General features: G+C 32.8%; 3 protein-coding genes across 6 annotated transcripts in view; 2 read left to right on the top strand and 1 right to left on the bottom strand.

The window, feature by feature from the left end:
* Positions 1-11,661, top strand: part of LOC130894313 (uncharacterized) — a 52,409-nt gene extending 40,748 nt beyond the window's left edge. The window contains exon 9 of the transcript XR_009059319.1: positions 11,384-11,661. The gene's annotated coding sequence lies outside the window, so the exon portion shown is untranslated. The remainder of the gene's footprint in view (positions 1-11,383) is intronic.
* Positions 1,422-19,375, bottom strand: LOC130894322 (cilia- and flagella-associated protein 410). 4 transcript variants are annotated; one of them, XM_057801054.1, is made up of 9 exons: positions 19,097-19,375; positions 18,966-19,031; positions 12,850-13,017; positions 12,535-12,781; positions 11,376-11,483; positions 10,775-10,900; positions 9,023-9,130; positions 4,416-4,571; positions 1,422-4,350 (listed from the first exon to the last, which is right to left on the bottom strand). In XM_057801054.1, the coding sequence occupies exons 1-9, from the start codon at positions 19,177-19,179 to the stop codon at positions 4,240-4,242; spliced, it is 1,173 nt and encodes a 390-aa protein (XP_057657037.1). In that variant the 5' UTR covers positions 19,180-19,375; the 3' UTR covers positions 1,422-4,239. The 4 variants fall into 4 exon arrangements, with proteins under 4 accessions (XP_057657037.1, XP_057657040.1, XP_057657038.1 ...); XM_057801057.1 differs by lacking the exon at positions 11,376-11,483; XM_057801055.1 differs by lacking the exon at positions 9,023-9,130 and having other exon boundaries at positions 19,097-19,374.
* Positions 19,376-19,444: 69 nt separating this feature from the next.
* Positions 19,445-22,666, top strand: LOC130894329 (ATP synthase subunit gamma, mitochondrial). Its single transcript, XM_057801073.1, has 4 exons — positions 19,445-19,725; positions 19,906-20,220; positions 20,278-20,597; positions 21,888-22,666. The coding sequence occupies exons 2-4, from the start codon at positions 19,914-19,916 to the stop codon at positions 22,149-22,151; spliced, it is 891 nt and encodes a 296-aa protein (XP_057657056.1). The 5' UTR covers positions 19,445-19,725; positions 19,906-19,913; the 3' UTR covers positions 22,152-22,666.
* Positions 22,667-22,973: the final 307 nt, after the last annotated feature.

The raw sequence follows: 22,973 nt of genomic DNA, 5'->3' as shown, positions 1-22,973 counted from the left end.
AAATAATAATCTAGAAGAAAAGTCTCGTAATTGTAGAAATCTGTATATCTATGGCAACATCACGATCTTCTTTTATTAGTTTGAGTATGTTTTTGTTAGGTTAGATTATTGTTATAACATTTATTTGCGGGACTCATTTCAAACCATCTTACGAGACGCGTTTAGTTTAGTTCCCAACTACTGATAATTGTGGGCATAATTATTTATAATCTCACCAATTATATTATAAAGTTAATTAGAAACAAGTATTATAAGAGTGTATATTGTGTAGATCATCCATTTTTAACCTGTGTGATATGTTTTTCTTTGACAGTTATACTGCGTACATATGCAATAAAATGAACCTTTCTACGGGTACGTATTTTCAAGCTGTTATATTTTTATTTGAACAGGGCTGTATTTAGCATTTTGGCTCCTCCAGAGCTATTAGTTTTTTCCGCCCCCTAGTCTGGTTAAAGTTACTTCCCTAGAAATCGTTATTAAACAATTATATAGAGACGTCAATTTTTTAAACACCAGTCCAAGATGCAATTTTATCATTGCGAGTTTTTCGGGGAATTCATTTAGTTCAGACCTTAATAAAATGCTGTCTTAAAACACTTTTTGTGTATTAAATATCTTGTTCCAAATTACAAAGCACTGTACGAGGGTTGCTACTTAAGTTTTATGATAAACAAAAACAAATATTCATAATTGGATATGATTTTATTGTTTTTCAAAATGTTCTCCATATAAATGAATGCACTTTTGCACGCTTTTGAACAAATTGTCGATTTGAGGTACCTCCAAAACATAATTTTTTGAGTATCAGTAAACAATTCAAATAGTATCAGTATGACAACACGTTTTGAGTATGTTCACCATTAAAAATGTCAAACTGTATGATGGTACTGTCTATTAAAAATATCAAACTGTATGATGGTACTGTCAGATTTGACATATTTAGATCTCAAAACTTAAGTAGCAACCTCCGGAGGAAAATGAAAGGTATATAATTACACATTAAATAACAATTTTCGGTCAAGTTTGTTTGTTTACGTAAATACCTAAACATACAATAACTAACTTTTAAATGTTTAACAATATTACGATCATAATTTTTAATTTTTGTCAACCTTGTACTCACGTCTGTTCAACTCGGTTCATATTGGTTTTTTTGACCTTCGGGGTTAATAACCTCCACACTGAGCCTACCATTGGGTAGTCTAGCCCTAGATCAAAACCATACATTTTCAACTGAATTTTTTACAATTGTTTGTGATGATTCTTCAATTTCTCTCTTATATCTTTTTTTTTATACAGTTTTCAGATAAATTCTTGATATTTCGAACTACTTCGGTCTATATCAAAATAATTAATTATGATGTTTTTTCTTGTTGCTCATATTTTGAAATGGGAGAGGGATGAATAAAATACTGTGGCACAAAATTACTTATTTTATTTGTTTATACAAAAAATAATTAAATCATTAACTTGAAATATAAAAAAATTACAATTAAATTGATGAAATTATAAAAAGAAATGTTAACGACTAGATTAATTATTATAAAAATGTGTAAACATTATATTTAAATAGAAAAAAAATTCATATTTGAATGGAATAAAATTCTATATACAAATATAATCGACTACCAAAGAATTTCAACCAATTTTTGGCAAGAAGTCAATAACAACTATTCACAACAAATATAAACGTAAATATATTTAAATATCCAACCTCAATTGTATTAATAACATAATATATAGGAATAATTTTAATGAAAAAAGTAATAAAACAACTTTCCCAATGAAAAGCAGGCTACTCGTAACATTTTTCCTCAATTTATTCAAAATTTTGTGCAGTGCAGTTTGAGTTGAATCTATTTTAACACCCGATTGAAGAAGAATAAGGATTTTCTGCATTAATAAAGTCCCAAATTATTTATTAATCATATTTATCTTTTTACTGTATCTATAAAGTTTATCAATTTGTTCGTAATTGGTTCACCAATAATTGGACTGAGTAGGAATCTTGGAAAAAGATAATAACTGATCAAATTAGCAATAAACATAAGGGAAATGGAACATAGAGGGAAAAAAAGAAATAAAACAAAATTGAATAACATAAATAATGAAATAGATGAATTAATACAATTAAATGAGATGGAAAACACCAATAAAAGTTGAAGAAACAAATGGATAGAGTAAATAAAGGATCCGGGAACGTCTTTAGAGGAATTGAGGTAAAAGACGATGGAAGAAGGAAATATTATAGACATTGATTACTATATTGAGGAGGAAACTTGGAAAAAGGTGAGGACCAATGAGGAAGGAGCACCCGTAGAAGAAACAACATTAGTAGACATTAATAAACCGTAAAACCCTTATCCTCAACATTTTTTCATTATAGAAAACTGTAGTATGATTGAAATTTTTGACCCTTCGATACTAAGAAAATTTTTTTCTTTTCCATTTAGGAAATCAAGTCAAAAACTGTTATATTTGACTATAACATCCACTTCGAAAACAGATCTATTCTTAAATTTCCTAATAAATCAAAAGGCAAGTTTTATCATGAACTATTCATTTATAATATTATTGTCAATAGAGGCAAATCTATTGTTACTTTGAAAATAGATAAATACTCAAAAAATGGCAATTTTCTACAGTAATCGTACACTGTGAAAACCCCAACACTATTTCTTTTTTATAACCTTGTTTTCCAGCTGCTTTTCAACGGTATCCCTGTAATAAATTCTTGTGAATCCCATTCATAACTAAACTGCAAAGTTATTTTTTAGGCCGAAAGCCACTAGCAACGCGCCACGCCACGCCACGTCTCCAATATGTGTGCATATGTACTCTACACATGACGTGGCGTGGGGTGGCGTGCTACTAGTGGGTTTCGACATTTAATTTTATTAATTAATAGACAATAAGTAACAGTGATGAACAATTGGACCACAAGAAAAGTAACAGTACGTCACAGCATTCCTATACTATCTTGAAAAGTTTGTTTTTTTTTTAATTAATTGCCCGTTTCGATAACTGTGCGTACAATATTTTCAGTCGATTAATATTGATTGGTTAAAATGTCATTAGGTATACAATGCGTGTCTAAAAAGCTTCGTGAATGTAGAAAATGTTGTTTTTGTTTTTTTTTTTAAAATAAATTTGAAAAGGTACTCAAGCAACAGTCAAATTTAATGAATTTTCAAATTCCAAACATGTTAACAACTTGTCAATACATAAACTACTAGTAACTTTCAAAAATATAGTACTTACAAAATAGTGAATTCATTCGGTATTAATCAACATACACCAATGAATAAATTATAGTCTGTCCTTTTATGACTGGCATCTGGAAATCAGACCATAAGGATTTTAACATAGATAAAACTAGTAAAAAATGATGGACACAGATTTCCCATACCAAGGGTCAATAAAGATATTTTGTGAGCTTAAAATGCATCTTTCTGGTATACAAATGGTTCGAATCTAGCATAAGAAGCTGGATTGGGTATTTTCGAACGAAAATCCATACTACCGGGGAGAGAAATCACCATTTTTGAGACAGAATCGTTAGCAATGAACATGTACTCAGGAATATTTGACTAAATTCCCTAGTATTGGAGTGTAAAAAGCACTGGATATACTAATGTGACTACTAGGGTGTACTAGGCAATGAAGTAGCAGAAAACTTTGCCAAAAAAAGGAGCAACGACTCTATATTTTGGACTAGAACCCTACACTGTGGCTCGAAAGCCTTGAAAGGATCAGATTGAGTCTTACTGCAACCTGTGAAGAACTAATCGGTTCAAATCTGTAATCAATCGATTACTTTTCCAATCCAATCAACTGGTATCGTTCTACAAAGTCACGAGACAATTGGAAAAATTTTGTAAAAGTTTTAACTCACTAGTTGGAACCAATTGATATTTTATGATGATTTAGAAATAAAACAGAGTGGACAAGAAGATTAAACTTGAGATCCCATCGGGTACTATGAAATCCCATCAACGGTATAAATTTTAGCACAGGTTTGAGTTTGAAATGAGTACGTTTAGCTACCAGTGAGAAAAAAAGGACAGACTTCAGTATTCGGATAAACAGAAAGTTACCAAAAAAATAAAAAATTAACCAACAACAACACAACAACCGGCCATTATTAAATAAAAATATGAGAAAGTCAGACCCATTTTATTAAAGCTGTTCGTTAATATTTTGTGCGACTTTGTTATTATCTAATAATTTTTTATGTCAATCGGCCATTTCGTCCATGCGACATCTCACCGCCATTTCGACAACTTCCAGACTCGGATAATCCAATTCTTTGACCAAACACAAAACGGCCGAAAGTATATTGGAATTCTGCGAAAAAGAAAAATAACTTTCTACATTAATGACCAATTACAAAAATCAATTTTCGAACTTACCCTCGTAACCGGTCTCCTAGTATAATGAGATCTGTGTGCTGCAGGACACGTGTACCTTTCTTTAGGTCGTTCTGGTCTTTCGGAAGGTACGTGGGTTACGCAATATTCGCTACCGGAATGGTAACCGTATTTATCGCCATTACCATTGGAGTATTCCTAGTACAAAAATTTTAACAATCGATATTCGAAATATTCGAAAGCAAGCAGGAAAAAAATAACAATTGTATCTAGGAGGAGCTTCGACATCAACACAGGATTAAAAACAGGACTAAACTATTCAATATCCAGTAGAACCAGTTTAAAATATTCGGAGACAAATTAGGAAGAAAGAAAGAAGAAGAATTGTGGTTAAGAGTTTATTTTAACAAACAGAAGTGAGAAAATAAATTCCAAACTACTCGTATTTGGCGAGTTCTTATAGTTTTCGGTACGAAATTTCATTATTTATGTCCCCGATATAAGATTTTCATCCTTTGTGGGGTATGAGTTTATTTTTATGCTCCCGATACACAATTTCTGTCCTCTACAGGTTGTGGATTCATTTAGATGACCCTGATATAGGATTTATTTCCTCTGCAGGGCGTGAGTTGTTTAGATGGCCCTGATATAGCATTTATTCCCTCTGTAGGTTGATTTAGATGACCCCAATACAGTATTAATTTCCTTTAAAGGGCTAGGATTGATTTTAATGTCCCCGATATAGGATTTATATCCTCTGCAGGGCGTGGGTTGTTTAGAATGGCCCTGATATAGCATTTATTCCCTCTGTAGGTTGATTTAGATGGCCCCAATATAGTATTAATTTCCTTTAAAGGGCTAGGATTGATTTTAATGTCCCCGATATAGGATTTATATCCTCTGCAGGGCGTGAGTTGTTTAGAATGGCCCTGATATAGCATTTATTCCCTCTGTAGGTTGATTTAGATGACCCCAATACAGTATTAATTTCCTTTAAAGGGCTAGGATTGATTTTAATGTCCCCGATATAGGATTTATATCCTCTGCAGGGCGTGAGTTGTTTAGATGGCCCTGATATAGCATTTATTCCCTCTGTAGGTTGATTTAGATGGCTCCAATATAGTGTTAATTTCCTTTAAAGGGCTAGGATTGATTTGAATGTCCCCGATATAGGATTTATTTCCTCTGCAGGGCGTGAGTTGTTTAGATGGCCCTGATATAGCATTTATTCCCTCTGTAGGTTGATTTAGATGGCTCCAATATAGTGTTAATTTCCTTTAAAGGGCTAGGATGATTTGAATGTCCCCGATATAGGATTTATTTCCTCTGCAGGGCGTGAGTTGTTTAGATGGCCCTGATATAGCATTTATTCCCTCTGTAGGTTGATTTAGATGGCCCCAATACAGTATTAATTTCCTTTAAAGGGCTAGGATTGATTTTAATGTCCCCGATATAGGATTTATATCCTCTGCAGGGCGTGAGTTGTTTAGAATGGCCCTGATATAGCATTTATTCCCTCTGTAGGTTGATTTAGATGACCCCAATACAGTATTAATTTCCTTTAAAGGGCTAGGATTGATTTTAATGTCCCCGATATAGGATTTATATCCTCTGCAGGGCGTGAGTTGTTTAGAATGGCCCTGATATAGCATTTATTCCCTCTGTAGGTTGATTTAGATGACCCCAATACAGTATTAATTTTCTTTAAAGGGCTAGGATTGATTTGAATGTCCCCGATATAGGATTTATATCCTCTGCAGGGCGTGAGTTGTTTAGAATGGCCCTGATATAGCATTTATTCCCTCTGTAGGTTGATTTAGATGGCCCCAATACAGTATTAATTTCCTTTAAAGGGCTAGGATTGATTTTAATGTCCCCGATATAGGATTTATATCCTCTGCAGGGCGTGAGTTGTTTAGAATGGCCCTGATATAGCATTTATTCCCTCTGTAGGTTGATTTAGATGACCCCAATACAGTATTAATTTCCTTTAAAGGGCTAGGATTGATTTCGATGTCCCCGATATAGGATTTATTTCCTCTGCAGGGCGTGAGTTGTTTAGAATGGCCCTGATATAGCATTTATTCCCTCTGTAGGTTGATTTAGATGGCCCCAATACAGTATTAATTTCCTTTAAAGGGCTAGGATTGATTTTAATGTCCCCGATATAGGATTTATATCCTCTGCAGGGCGTGAGTTGTTTAGAATGGCCCTGATATAGCATTTATTCCCTCTGTAGGTTGATTTAGATGACCCCAATACAGTATTAATTTTCTTTAAAGGGCTAGGATTGATTTAAATGTCCCTGATATAGGATTTATTTCCTCTGCAGTGCGTGAGTTGTTTAGAATGGCCCTGATATAGCATTTATTCCCTCTGTAGGTTGATTTAGATGGCCCCAATACAGTATTAATTTCCTTTAAAGGGCTAGGATTGATTTCGATGTCCCCGATATAGGATTTATATCCTCTGCAGGGCGTGAGTTGTTTAGAATGGCCCTGATATAGCATTTATTCCCTCTGTAGGTTGATTTAGATGACCCCAATACAGTATTAATTTCCTTTAAAGGGCTAGGATTGATTTTAATGTCCCCGATATAGGATTTATATCCTCTGCAGGGCGTGAGTTGTTTAGAATGGCCCTGATATAGCATTTATTCCCTCTGTAGGTTGATTTAGATGACCCCAATACAGTATTAATTTTCTTTAAAGGGCTAGGATTGATTTGAATGTCCCCGATATAGGATTTATATCCTCTGCAGGGCGTGAGTTGTTTAGAATGGCCCTGATATAGCATTTATTCCCTCTGTAGGTTGATTTAGATGACCCCAATATAATATTAATTTCCTTTAAAGGGCTAGGATTGATTTCGATGTCCCCGATATAGGATTTATTTCCTCTGCAGGGCGTGAGTTGTTTAGAATGGCCCTGATATAGCATTTATTCCCTCTGTAGGTTGATTTAGATGGCCCCAATACAGTATTAATTTCCTTTAAAGGGCTAGGATTGATTTTAATGTCCCCGATATAGGATTTATATCCTCTGCAGGGCGTGAGTTGTTTAGAATGGCCCTGATATAGCATTTATTCCCTCTGTAGGTTGATTTAGATGACCCCAATACAGTATTAATTTTCTTTAAAGGGCTAGGATTGATTTGAATGTCCCTGATATAGGATTTATTTCCTCTGCAGTGCGTGAGTTGTTTAGAATGGCCCTGATAGGCATTTATTCCCTCTGTAGGTTGATTTAGATGGCCCCAATACAGTATTAATTTCCTTTAAAGGGCTAGGATTGATTTCGATGTCCCCGATATAGGATTTATTTCCTCTGCAGGGCGTGAGTTGTTTAGAATGGCCCTGATATAGCATTTATTCCCTCTGTAGGTTGATTTAGATGGCCCCAATACAGTATTAATTTCCTTTAAAGGGCTAGGATTGATTTTAATGTCCCCGATATAGGATTTATATCCTCTGCAGGGCGTGAGTTGTTTAGAATGGCCCTGATATAGCATTTATTCCCTCTGTAGGTTGATTTAGATGGCCCCAATACAGTATTAATTTCCTTTAAAGGGCTAGGATTGATTTTAATGTCCCCGATATAGGATTTATATCCTCTGCAGGGCGTGAGTTGTTTAGAATGGCCCCGATATAGCATTTATTCCCTCTGTAGGTTGATTTAGATGACCCCAATACAGTATTAATTTTCTTTAAAGGGCTAGGATTGATTTTAATGTCCCCGATATAGGATTTATATCCTCTGCAGGGCGTGAGTTGTTTAGAATGGCCCTGATATAGCATTTATTCCCTCTGTAGGTTGATTTAGATGGCCCCAATACAGTATTAATTTCCTTTAAAGGGCTAGGATTGATTTTAATGTCCCCGATATAGGATTTATATCCTCTGCAGGGCGTGAGTTGTTTAGAATGGCCCTGATATAGCATTTATTCCCTCTGTAGGTTGATTTAGATGGCCCCAATACAGTATTAATTTCCTTTAAAGGGCTAGGATTGATTTTAATGTCCCCGATATAGGATTTATATCCTCTGCAGGGCGTGAGTTGTTTAGAATGGCCCCGATATAGCATTTATTCCCTCTGTAGGTTGATTTAGATGACCCCAATACAGTATTAATTTTCTTTAAAGGGCTAGGATTGATTTTAATGTCCCCGATATAGGATTTATATCCTCTGCAGGGCGTGAGTTGTTTAGAATGGCCCTGATATAGCATTTATTCCCTCTGTAGGTTGATTTAGATGGCCCCAATACAGTATTAATTTCCTTTAAAGGGCTAGGATTGATTTTAATGTCCCCGATATAGGATTTATATCCTCTGCAGGGCGTGAGTTGTTTAGAATGGCCCCGATATAGCATTTAATCCCTCTGTAGGTTGGTTTAGATTAACAATTGGGTGACATAGAATACAAGGAGAAAGCCAGATGTTGGATAAACGAATTAATGATTGATCTAGAGCAAACAGGTACAAGAAAAATGGGTGGACCAAATAAAATATGGTGTGTGGACGTAATAGAAGACTAGAAAGAGGTAGAAATACGTCGAGGATTGGAATTTGTAGTCAAAGGATAGGAAAATGAGGAAGGAAACAAATTCATTTAACCAAAAACTTGTTTTTCTATTCAAGTTTCTAAACCCACCTTAATACAACTTGCAGACTGACTGTTAACTAACTTAGTTTCGCGAAAGTTCGTCGAAACTTCGATTGTATCCGCTTCGTATGACGATGTATTAGTAGGCGATGATTTCTGTTAAATAATTAACAAAATGGTAAATGGCACATTAAAGCGGGAAATAAATGAGACGATAAATTAAATATGGTATAGAATTAGGTGAAAAGATATTTCCATTAATCACCGAATCGTTTTATAATTAATTTCAATATTGAAACGACGCTATGTTCAATTGGTTAGGTTCTTCTTCTACTTTCCGAAACTTATCTGTCTTTTACCTATACGACTGTGCAGTTATTGCATGTTCTGGAAATGTTTTGAAGAACTTATGAGAATATTCCAGTGAAGAATAAGTTTTTCAGGTATTACAAATGCGATTTGGTGTAATTGGATGAATTTTTTTGATTTTATTTCCGTCAAATGAGTTTAATTACAACCAATTACCATTTTTTTTTAATTTGCCTGGTAGATTTGGTTCGAAATTGGAATTTACTCGTTCTATAAGGGCAAAAATTGGATTTTCTAGTTCTATTTGGACAAGAATTAAGTTTTATTGGTTAAGTTTCACATAAAAGTCATTTTTCGAAGTCTAATTGGATGAAATTTGACTTTTTCCACTTAGGTTAAAAATTGAAATTTACTCGGTCTAAAAGGTCAAAAATTAGGTTTTATTGGTTAATTTCTACCTAAAAGCCACTTTTCCTGGTCTATTTGGTTACAAACTGATTTTTTACATTTTGTTTTGGTGAAAAGTTGATTTTATGGGCTAATTTTCACCAAAAATTGAATTTTCTGATTAAATTTCTATCAAAAATTGGTTTTTCAAATCAGAAATTGATTTTTGGAATCAAAAATTGAATCTATTGGTTATTTTTTACCTGGAATTAGCTATTCCTAGAATAATTCAGTCAAAAATATTTTGTTTTCTATCCAATCCTATCAAAAATTAGGCTTCTCAGGTTATTTTTCCTGAGATGGACTTTTTTTTGTTTAATTTGGTCCAAAATCATCTTTTCTCACTTCGATTACATCAATAACGAATTTTACAAGTTATATTAGAAGAAAATCGGCTTTTCCAATTTTAAATTTTATCAAAAACTGCATTTTGAGTTAGTTTTCCTTAAATTTTGGCTTTTGAGTTAAATTGGGTCAAAAATTGGCAATTATCGGTAAATTTTTCACAAACATTTATTTTACCTCGTCTATTTTGATCAAAAATAGGATTATCTAAAATCAGTTTAATCAAAAGTTGGATTTTTTAGATTATATTGTCAAATATCGATTATCGAATTAAATTTGGTTGGTAAATTAGCTTTTTCAATTCACCCTAATAAAAAAAATGAATTACTTAAGCTCAACTTATTGAAAATTGAATTTTTTTAATTTTAATTTGGTCACAAATTGACTTTTCCAAGTTTAATATCATCAAAAATTGAGTAAACTGCACTTGAATCTGTCAATACTTGACTTCTTTCCATCTGTCAAATTTTTACCCTCTTCGATCACCATATCGTTAACTACATAGTTGCATAGGCAGATACTAAGTTACCGAGAAAAAAGAGGAAGAGCCAATATAACCTAATTCCAATATTAAAATAACCCTGTCAAGAAATAAGATCAACAACTAAATGTACCGAAAATAACTCTATAACCAATAAAAAATATGAAGCAAGCACAAATTACAGATATAAATGAAATTCGCATTCCATTAAAACTTACTTCGTAATATTGTTGCCTTGGAGGAGGAGGAGGAGATTCCCTATCATAGGGCACTGATCTCCTATCAACATATTCTTGTTCTGGTGAATACGTTCTCCTCGAAACTTCTTGTTTCCGTGGTGAAGACTACATAAAAATATTATTAAAAATAGATAGAATCTTGCGTAGATTCTATTCTACGATATTTTGAAATTATAAATTGATTTGTTATCAAATCGGGGTTCCTCTAATAAGACATGAGGCAAAAGATGATACAAACCAAAGATTGTAAAGAATATTTCAAAATCCAAAAACAAACTTGATACTTAATAAAAACACAGTCAAGTTTCAATTCACATTATTACTAAGCCAGTAAATTAATAAAACCGTACAACAGAATTTAATGTATACAACCAATTTACAAAAATCAAGTTTTTAAAGTAAATTTTGTTATTATTCCAGTGTCCAGAATAAACTAATGTTGCACTGTTAGTAATTTTATGTCCATATAATAATTCATTTATGTAAGGAAGGAATCCGTTAAAGTCATAGCATTACCAAGTTATTTAAATAATTAATAATGATCATTGTGAATCAATAATGTTATTAATATGATTCTTACCGTCCTAGGAGGAGAATAACCTCGACTTTCTTCAGAGGCATCTTCACAAGGATACATTTCTTCGCTCCCTTCAACATCCTCATAATCTGATGGTTGTTGGACTCTACTCTAGATGGATTGTTAATGGTTAGAATGTCACTTGGTAGTTATTTTATGCTCGCATTAGAATGTGTCGTGAAAAACGTTCAATTTTAGTTTGGGAATTGTGTTTATAGTATGATAAAAATGACTATTTATATTCTCAAGTACATTGTTTGATATAAGTTGATTTTGGTATAAAATGAAAGATTTATTTTAAAACTGTTGAATTTCACTTATAAAAAGAAGTCAATTAAAAAACAAGAAAACAATTTAAAATGTAGTCGCACTCGACTAAGTAAATATATGAACAGAAACCTTAATTTACAGGAAAAATAAGATAAGAAAAATATCAATAATTTCATTTATTTAATAATTTGATCTTCGTTAATTCTTGACAATTCTCATAATTGCTTTAAGAAATGAAAAATATGATTCCTAAATAAGAGTTATAACCAGTTAATTTTGCAAATTCTCCATCGATTGTTTGCGTTTGTTGTAGCTCTTCTTGAAGATACTAAATCGATGTTATTTGTTGCGCTTACAGAAAATTTTCAAATTCGGTAGTTGTTGAGAAATCTAAATCTTCACAAAGTATAACTTTTTCGTTATTTAACAAATTTTTGTGTTGATGTATATCAAGTTTAAATGAAATTTTTTATACAGTCACATTTTAATGGATTTAATTAATTTTTACCTTATAATGTCCAAAATTTCGGCACAATTAAATTACAAAAAACCCGAGCTCGTTACATGCTTTCCGTAATGAGATATCGCCGTTACAACAAAACGCTAGTAATAGTTAATATTTTTGTATAAACAGTTCTTCAATGACTATAAATAGGAGAAAAATACCAGTTTTTCAATGCTAAAATACTAACTAACCTCTACAACAATGACAGTAGTGACATGTGACGTTAGACAACAAAAGTGCGTTCAACAACGAAAATTAACACTCGATCATAGATCTGTCTTACATAAAGTGTGTTCGTAACTATATCGACAGCGTTGCCGGACTTATGCCGATTTTTCGGTATTAGTCAAATTTAAAAGTGAAAACGGTAGCGGAAAAAATATTTACCTCATCTCTTCTCCGCGGACTTATCTGTGTTGGACTCCCTTCATTTTCCGAATATCGATCTCTCGACGAGGATCTCTGTATAGGCATCGTCGTCTGTACATATTCTTCTTCGCTCTCATCCTGACTATCCTCGGGATGAGATAGAATCTTACCGCTTCGTTGCGCATCCCTATTTTCCTCCGGCGTTATTTGGACGTTGTCCAATTTTTGTAGCTGCGGTAGTGCCCGTATAACTGCCAATCGGTATCTTCAATATAACGATATACGAAAAAAAAAATTGTTAATCCACACCTCCCGCGATTATCCTAGACTCACCCATCAATAGTCGCGCACGGATTTTCACCCAACCATAAATTCTTCAAGTTGGGTAGGCACTGCAGGTACATAACTTGATTAACATCTCTGATGTCATTTTGACGTATATACAATTCCTCCAATCGTTGGCAAAATTGAAAATCCGCTAGAGTATTGATCTTATTAATACTGTAACAAAATAAATTCCCAATTGCGAACAACAAGTACAGCAAGATCCCTCTAATCCGAACGCCCCACCGCTCGATTTTTCACTTGGTGTTAGACAAGGCGAAATCGATTTATCGAAGAATCGATCCTTCGATAAATCGATTTCGCCATGTATCTCATATTTGACAGATAAGAGATTGTCTAATCTTGTTTTTCATAAAAGGAATTTATATTTACATCGTAAACACAAACTTGGGAAACAATCGATTTATTGGAAATCGATTTTGTTACGAATCGATGATCCAAGTTGCGATTCGAATCGATTTAAGATCGATGTCGAGTAGGTATCGGAATTGATTCCAAGTGTCACGATATTTTTAGTTTTATTTTATGAAATAAACTTATCGACTACAAATATTTTATTACCAAATAAACTATTGAATAATTACGGAAATTTAATTTTGTATTGCATCATTTGTATACGAAAAAAAATATGAAAAAAGCGTAGGTATACCTTCGAGATAAATAAATTTTCGTCCTTGGTATATAGTTGCACGCTAACCATGTAGGGTGTACACTACCGCCCACTTATATATACTAGTGAGTAATTTTTTTCACTGGAGATGTTTTAATGTGGAGTTTAGATTTCGTAGACACTATTTTTTATATATTGACATCGTGGGCACGGGCAAATTTATGTCTGAAATGTCGGATGGGAAAGGACTCGCCCTTGTGCCGCGTGGGAAACGAAGAACGACCGTCTGCCATACATCGGGAACGGATTATACGAGGTTCGACCCAGAAGTACCTCGTCCAACAGAGAAAACACAGAAATTTTGTTTTAGCTCCATACCGATCGATTTTTTCAAGTTCAAGGAACAAAAAATATTCCCAGGGGGGTTTTATCTATCGAATAAGTAGCGATTCAAACGTCGATTCATCAAGTTTGGCCATTGCAATACCGGATGCGTGAGCTGGTGCAATGTCTTGTTGAAACAACGCCAAATGCGGTCGTTTTTGCTTGATTTCTTCGCTCAAACGTTGCAATAATACTCGGCGTTGATAGTTTTTTCTTTTTCAAGAAAATTATCCCACGCGCAATCCCAAAAAACCGACGCCATGATGGAACGGTGTTTGTCTTCTCTAAAACCAGTTCTCTCTCTTTCGAATCCATTGTTTTGACTGTACTTTTGTTTCGGGTGTGGAGTAATGGACTCACGTTTCATCCACGGTCGTGAAACGGCTTTATTTCTGTGAAAAATTGCCAAACATTCACTGAAATTTACTGAAAACGTTCACTATTAATGGCTGCCAAAAAATACTAAACAACGTGGCACCTTTAAACTTGAAAAAACTGTTAAAATACTCAGTTTCAGTCGATTTAGTTCCACTGAAACCGAAAAAAAGAAACAAGAAAAGCAAACTAGGGTACATACGAGAAAATCCATTGTTTACCCCACGGCCGCCATTTTGACGTAGATCAATTGTTTTCGTAGATTGCCTAATACAAAGTAGTATTTGATCCGCGGCGTACACAACATTTTTTATACGACTCATAAGATCCAAAACGTTTTCATTTACACCGAAGAAAGAAAATCAATAATTGAGAATTATAAACATCAGGTGGCGTGGATACGAGTAACTCTTCATCGCTGATGTTTTCTTTTTCATCATCATTCATCGTTATTCGTTAATTTAGACAAAACTTCGGATAAAACAAATAATTTCAGAAAATTAAAAATTTGACGTTATGTAAAATCATCGAAGTGAAACTGTCAACTGTCGACATTGAAGCGGGTAGAGTCACTCCATAGCGTCCCGAAAGTGTTTTGCAGTACGGAACTGTCAACTGTCACCACATGGAACACTCAAAACGCAACTTTCAATATGTAAACGAATACAGAACGATGATGTTGTGTGGTGCTTTGGGAATCGAATTTTTAATGGGTGAATCAAATGTAGAAAATGAACCATAAAGGAATAAAATGTTAAGGAATAACAAGAAATTGAAAATATGGATACAAGAGGCTCCAAAATCTTTCTACGAGGCTAAAAAGAAAAAGAAAACTAACAGAATTTAGCGAAGTGAAACTGTCAACTGTCAACTGCTAAAGTTGTCTACTCCAGAGCGTCCCGGAAGTGTTTTGCAATACGGAACTGTCAACTGTCACTACATGGAACACTCAAAACGCAACTTTCGGTATGTAAACGAATACAGAACGATGATATTGTGTGGTGCTTTGGGAATCGAATTTTTAATGGGTGAATCAAATGTAGAAAATGAACCATAAAGGAATAAAATGTTGAGGAAAAAGCGAAAGGAATAACAAGAAATTGAAAATATGGATACAAGAGGCTCCAAAATCTTTCTACGAGGCTAAAAAGAAAAAGAAAACTAACAGAATTTAGTGAAGTGAAACTGTCAACTGTCAACTGCTAAAGTTGTCTACTCCAGAGCGTCCCGGAAGTGTTTTGCAATACGGAACTGTCAACTGTCACTACATGGAACACTCAAAACGCAGTTTTCGGTATATAAACGAATACAGAACGAACAACTTTGAAATGGCGTCGTAGGATAGAGCCTATAAAATATATCGCAGTTGTTTATTTTTACTTTACTGTATCAAATTCGAGGTAATGATATGATAATTAATAAATAAACAACCAACAATTTATTATTTGATCACAATATTTTTAATACAGTAAATTTAAAATAAACAACCGTGATATATTTTGTAGGTTATGTCATCACGAACGTTTTGTTTCAATAAATATTCATAATAAAATTCAAGACGTAGGTTGGAGTGCGTTCAAGGTTAATGCTATTTAATAAAGTCGTACCTGCATTTCCTTTATTAGGCAAGGCCATTTTTATAGACAGTTGTACTTATTTTTCATAGTTGTGTCGTTAAAGATGATCCCACTAATATAAACAACGAGTAAATAGATTGAGTGGCGAAAGAAATTTTAAATATTCAATGAAGAGGTGCTGAACGATAACGGACAACTTATAGTTCAGTCAAAATTTCGGAAAATCGAGATATCCAGCTATAAAGTCGTTTAAACAAATTCCTAACCTCAAATTTTGTTTAATATTTCGTAACCGGTTCAAAAACGAGAACAACAAAAGGTCAGTGGCCTTGATCTTGGAGCCTACGGACAAGTTGGTTGTTAAGTCAAAGGTTTTTTTAGATTTTTCACTAGGATTGCAGCTTACACGCTATAAAAATGACACCAAACCGATAAAAATAAAACAAATCGACTGCCCTTCATCTGCGCAAGCTTGTATTGCATCATGTTAAGTCTATATTCGATTAAAGCAATAACTTGGGCGGTTTTTCGTACCCACATTATCCATTTGAGAACTATCATTAATATAAGGGAAATAAATCGTTTTTAAAGTTCAACAAACCATAGACAAACCCACTGGTCTGCGACCCGGTTAATTCGATCACAATTTCCGATAGCAATGCGTTATTTTTGCGTGACCGTGTATATTTCTAGCGCGAATTTCAGAAATAATGATAATCTCATTTCAAGTAGTTCGTTTGTACCGGATCTCATATGAGTACGATATCGGTAACAGTAAAAAACCAGTTGGTTGGCTGTTCAATTCGAAATAATTGCTAGTTCAATGGTAACGGATATAATTGTTATTAATAGCGCAATAATCTTTCACTTTTGTACATGTTGATTTTCAAAATATTCGCATCGATTTCTTTGTTAATTATGTGATGTAAAGTTCAATAAACTTCGTAGTTGATTTATGAATACCAGTTTGTGGCACTGTTTACATGGGACAGACGTCCTAATATTTAGAAAATAGATGAAAAGATCATCGAATTAATTTTCTATCAAAATATATCTAAAATCGAGACGATTTATTAAGAAAAACATATAAAAAGATGTAAGGAATAGAAAGTCAAAAAATTTTTTCAATATTTCTGTGTAAAAGATGAAAAAATTGTCGAGAATACTGATACCCATTTAAAAATGGCCGCCGTGGGGTAAACAAATGTTGTAAGCTTCTGTATGCGAATTTATTTGCTTTTTTAGTTTTTAGGCATCATTATTTTTTTCCTTTTATTTTGAAATGGCGCTACTACTTAAAGCAGTTCGAAATATCCTCCCATGCAATTGGTTACATATCCAATTTGAAACTATTTAAAAGCACTTGAGCTTTTAAATGCTTCCATTTGTGTCTGGGCACAGAAATTATTTGGTAATGCCGAGTATCCATATTGGAAACTGGGGTCAACTCCACATAAAGCTATAAGTTTGCACCTGCCACTGAGTTTTTACCTTTTTACCTTGAAAAATACTTAACCTTGTTTTTTTTAACTTGGACGCAACAACTCTCACTGGAAAAATACCAAGGAAAGCTAAAACTGGTACGAGAAAATCGATTGTTTACCCCACGACGGCCATTTTGACGTAGATCAGCTGTTTTCCTTAGATTGCCTGGTAAAATCATACTCGAAATTACCGAAAAAACAAACAAGATGAGTACGTTTACCCCACGGCCACCATTTTGACGTAGATCAGCTGTTTTCCTTAGATTGCCTGGTAAAATCATACTCGAAATTACCGAAAAAACAAACAAGATGAGTACGTTTACCCCACGGCCACCATTTTGACGTAGATCAGCTGTTTTCCTTAGATTGCCTGGTAAAATCATGCTCGAAATTACCGAAAAAACAAACAAGATGAGTACGTTTACCCCACGGCGGCCATTTTGACGTAGTTCAGCTAAATGTCGAGGAAATCTTTTTAAGAAAATGTATGGCTTTACCACTTCTCTAAGTTTCCCTTTTTGGATCTTAAATCACGATTTCCATGATTTTTTTAATGGTTTTTGGGTAATTAAAAATAGAAAATAAAAGTTCCAGATGCGTGTATGTGGCAACAAATGATCATCAACTTAACTATCGGTAATTAATTCGCAGTTTACATACACACTGTTAATTTACTTCCATTTAATTAACTAAACATTTTAACAATCCGTTTAACGCGCTTCAACGAATATTTAGTTCATACGAAAGTAATACTTATTAGAAATTCTGAGTCGAACCCGCAAGTTTCAAGAAAAATTAATTAATACAAACAAAAAAATACAAAAACAGAAGCTAAAGTTAGTATAAACTTTAAATTTTTTAACATGGATACCGATGAAGTGAAAAGAAATCATTTGATTTCAAAGTAAAATCTGTAAAGATGCATTTGAATCTGATTTGGAGTACAGAAAGAAAGATATTTTATAAAAAATGCATGTTTTGTAATGTTTTTCTTATTTATGTAAATATTTTTTAATCAAAAAACTTCTGTCTCTTTTTAAAGATAAAAATTGCGTTAAAATGAAATATTTCACATTGAAAGTCTTCTAATCATGAATTCAACGTTAAATTAAGTACCTTGCAGGCCACTGCATTTTGATTACACCTCGTATATAATATACTTCCCTTTATACATATAAACCGGTACCTTTTATATTCCCACTAGGACGACAATGGTGATTATGATTTACTGTTTGAAATTTTGTTGGCTATATTTCTTTTCCCAGAATTAATTATAAAGATGAATGCTTTGGAAGTAAATTAAAATTCTTTTGTATACATGAAATTAAATTTCTTTGAATTCCCACCACTGTACTTTGCATTAAAGCTATTCAAAACGAATATAATGCCTTATTTTCTCTATAACAAATCCTAATCAAAAGCTAAATTTCCATTAACTCTTCTAACATATGAATATTTTATATTTCTTCCAAATTTACATTAATTTTTCTATTTTAATCTACAAGTATTAAATTGATAAATAACTTTCATATTATCTTTATAACATTAACTAAATAATTTCATTATTCTTGGAAACAAATTGGCCAAGACTAATCGTTGTACTACAAGAAAAAGTAAGTCACTTCTATATTCTGTCATGTTTATGTAATTGTAATATTTCAATATGAAACTTACCTCAAAGAAAGAACTTCTACACACGGCATTCTTCTCAATAAAGACACATCTTCTAATTCACTACCCCTATAAAATTAAACAACAATCCTCAGTAGTCGTGTTGATGACACTTATTTTTTTAAACCACTCACCAACAATTTAATCGTTTTATTTTTCCCAAATCTGATATTTTTGTTCTGGCAATAACCATTTCTTCTGTTAACTTCTTCGCCATTTTAGAATAATTATTTAATACACAGAAAAATTATATTAAAAACTTTTCAACGTACAAATTTTAACATTTTTAGTTTCTTACTATATTAACGACGCATACCACATTAGAGTTAAAAACAAACTGATTGATTTGATTGATGCATCAATGTTCACACAAAAAAATAAACAAACTGTCATATGAACCTCAACATTCTATGTTTACAGTCACCTGTAATGGGTACATTATGTACAATAATTCGGATTTCTGACAATAAGAAGTACAATTATTTTTCAACTTTTTTAATAAATTTCAAATATTATTTAATTTAATAGCGTGATTGTCAATTCAATTAATTATTTTTAAATTTTTTCCTCTATCCATGTAAGTGCAGCATTCATAAAATAATACTTTTGTCTATGATACACTTCATATTCTTAATTTGATATTTATGTAAATAGTTTTTATGGTTTATATTCGTTAGAATTCTTAATTTGTCTCAACGCAAGCGCATTTTTAAATCAAGTCATAGTCACTCGATTTTCTGGGGTCGGCCTGCAAGGTGGCAAGGTTAGTTAATTTTTTTTAATTCCTAGTTTCCTACTACAAGTTTCAATAAAGTTTTAAAATCGTATTTTACAAGTAGTTTCCCTTAAAGTGTACTGCCTACATTTTAAAAGGATCGACATACTTTGTTTGAGATTTTTTCTGAATGCTTACATAATAGCTTTCAATCAGAATATTTTTTAGGCTAGGAGATGTTCGTAAGATTTGGTAGTTTTGGTAATGTACTCCCTTTGTTGGCCCAAAATGGGCAACAACAACAACAAAGGGGTATGGCCACCCTTAAATCTATTTCATTACGTCTGAAATCTGTAAAGAACATTCAGAAAATTACTCAATCTATGAAGATGGTGTCGGCTGCCAAATACGCCAGAGCCGAAAGAGAACTGAAAGCTGTACGCCCCATTGGTGATGGAGCTAAACAATTTTATGAAAAAGCTGATATTCAACCTGTTCCGGATATACCTCAAAAATTAATCATAGCCATCACTTCTGATAGAGGTTAGTACTCATACATTACCCTATTTTAAAATAATTCTAAGTCTCCATCAATTTTAGGTCTTTGTGGTGCTGTCCACACTAGTGTTTCTCGTCACATCCGTACTGAACTGGGAAAAGATGATACAAATATCAAAGTTGTTTGTGTTGGTGATAAATCACGTTCCATCTTACAACGTATCTATGGCAAGAACATCATCCTCGCTTGCAATGAAATTGGACGTCTACCTCCAACTTTCATTGATGCTTCTAAATTAGCCGACGCTGTTTTGAAATCTGATTATAAGTTCAGTGCTGGAGAAATCGTTTACAACAAATTCAAGTCTGTTGTATCTTACACCACCCAGATTTTGCCAATGTTCAGTTTGGCTGCTGTTACGGTAGGGAAGCAACCTATTTTTTATACTTTTCTATAGTTTTTAAATATAAATACTGGATAAAATGATATGATTTAGGTAATTAGTAAGTTATATAATGGTATAAATTGAAAACTTGCTATGATATGAATATATTCGGTACTGTAGAAAATTTCAGAGTTGTAAGTTAGTATTATTGTTTTTTTGGCTCTAGAAAATAGAAAATTCAACTGATTAGATTGAATTGTTTTTCAAATCCTGGTTTTATGGGGGATTTATGAGAAAAGAATGATATTGAAGGTTTCATACAGCTTTATGACTTTAAAGCTTATTATAAATTCTATTTTTTAATATAATCATCCAATAGCTTATCGAAAAGTCATCCATTTTCAAAGATTTTTTTTTAATTCTCAATTTTTATGGGGGATTTATGAGAATTGAATGAGATTGAAGACTTGGTTTGATGACTTTAAGGTTATTATGAACGCACTTTTTTGAGTATAATGATTCAATCTGGTCTAGAAAATTGAAAAGTCATCAGATTTCTATGAATTTTTTTTTCAAATCTTGATTTTTATAGGGGATTTATGAGAAAAGAATGAGATTGAAGGAATTATACTGTTTGATGGCTTAAAGGTTATTATAAACGCACTTTTTTGAGTATTATTATTCAATCAGGTCTAGAAAATTGAAAAGTTATCAGATTTCAATGAATCTTTTTTCAAATCCTGGTTTTTATGGGGGATTTATGGGAAAAGAATGAAATTGAAGGTTTCATACAGTTTTATGACTTTAAAGGTTGTTATAAATTCTATTTTTTTAATATAATCATTCAATTAACTCTAGATAATGGAAAAGTCATCCAACTTCAAAGATTTTTTCTAAATCTCAGTTTTTATGGGGGATTTATGAGAATTGAAGATATCATATGGTTTTATAACATTTTTTTGAGTATAATGTGTCAATCAGGTCTAGAAAATTTTCGTGATATATTTTTTTTTGTATAAACCGTGATTAGAAACACAAGAGTTTTTCCAGGAGCATGAAACTTTGCCATCCACCTGAGTTGGTGAATGATTTTTTCGTAGTACTGCGAAGAGATAAAGTCCGATGGTAGAGATACCTCCGTACATGAAGTGATTTATTTCAATTGACACTAGTTTTTATTATCCAATAAAAAGATGTAGTTTAATTAGTGAAACCTAGTTTCAACTGAAGAGAACTAGTTTTTCCTAGTCAAAACTAAAATTATCTGAAAACGGTCTTAACTGGTAACATATATAACGCAGTTTTTAAAGTAACATGTTTTTTCAGGCTGCTCCTAAATTATCCATCTATGATTCCTTAGACGATGAAGTAGTCCAAAGTTATTTGGAATTCTCTTTGGCTTCCCTCCTATTTTATGCCATGAAAGAAGGTGCATGCAGTGAACAATCATCTCGTATGACTGCTATGGATAACGCCAGCAAGAACGCCGGTGAAATGATCGACAAACTCACGTTGACTTTCAACCGTACCAGACAAGCTGTCATCACCAGAGAATTGATCGAAATTATTTCCGGAGCTTCTGCTCTGTAAATTCCAGTCTAAAAAAAAATAACAGTTCTGAGGATTTTTATCTTGTTGTACTTTAATTTTTTTGTTAAACTAGTTCTTTTTTTAATCCGCTGGTGGTGGGTTTCTTCGGTGTTGAAAAAAATTGAAGGTAAGTCCAAATTCTCTAGATATTCACAAGTTTGTTCCAGTAGAAGCTCTTCAAAATGGTGGATTATACTTAGATACTTTTTTTTTTTTAATTAAAATTTTGCAAAAATTTTAAAGGTAACAATATAGAATTATTCAGTAGCTATATAACAATTTTTTAGACTTGGAAATAATTCTCGATTTGTAAAAATTTAAGTTGCAAAAAAATTAGGTGGATTGATAGATTCGATAGTTCTTTTCGTTCGGGTCTGATTACAGCAGTGGTTATGTATATAAAAGGAAAGTAAGCCCAAAATTCTCAAAATCAATTTTTTTATATTCATTTTCACTGCATTTTCAGATTTTCAATTTATCTAATGAATTGGTGGAAATAAAAACTTTGTATATACTCTTAGTTGTATTATTTAAAACATTCCTCTTCGATAAGTACTTGATATATTTTTTTTATTTCGAACGTTATAGGAATCCTAATAGCAACTAAAAAGTGTCTATTTGGTACTAAAATCAATCTCAGGCGATTATTTTCACGTTAAAACATTCTTACTGTAGCTACAATAATTTTTTTTTCAATTCTACAGTACCAACAATTATGTTAAGCGAAAAAGACCCTAATAAACCAAACATTAGCCAAGTTTCGAAAGCATGGAAATAGTGATGTAGAATTAGCGCTACAACTCTGTGTGATCTGTTCTTCAT

This window comes from Diorhabda carinulata, chromosome 5 (genome assembly GCF_026250575.1).
Source record: "Diorhabda carinulata isolate Delta chromosome 5, icDioCari1.1, whole genome shotgun sequence".
Classification (NCBI taxonomy): domain Eukaryota; kingdom Metazoa; phylum Arthropoda; class Insecta; order Coleoptera; family Chrysomelidae; genus Diorhabda; species Diorhabda carinulata.
This window is presented reverse-complemented; position numbering and strand designations above follow the sequence as displayed.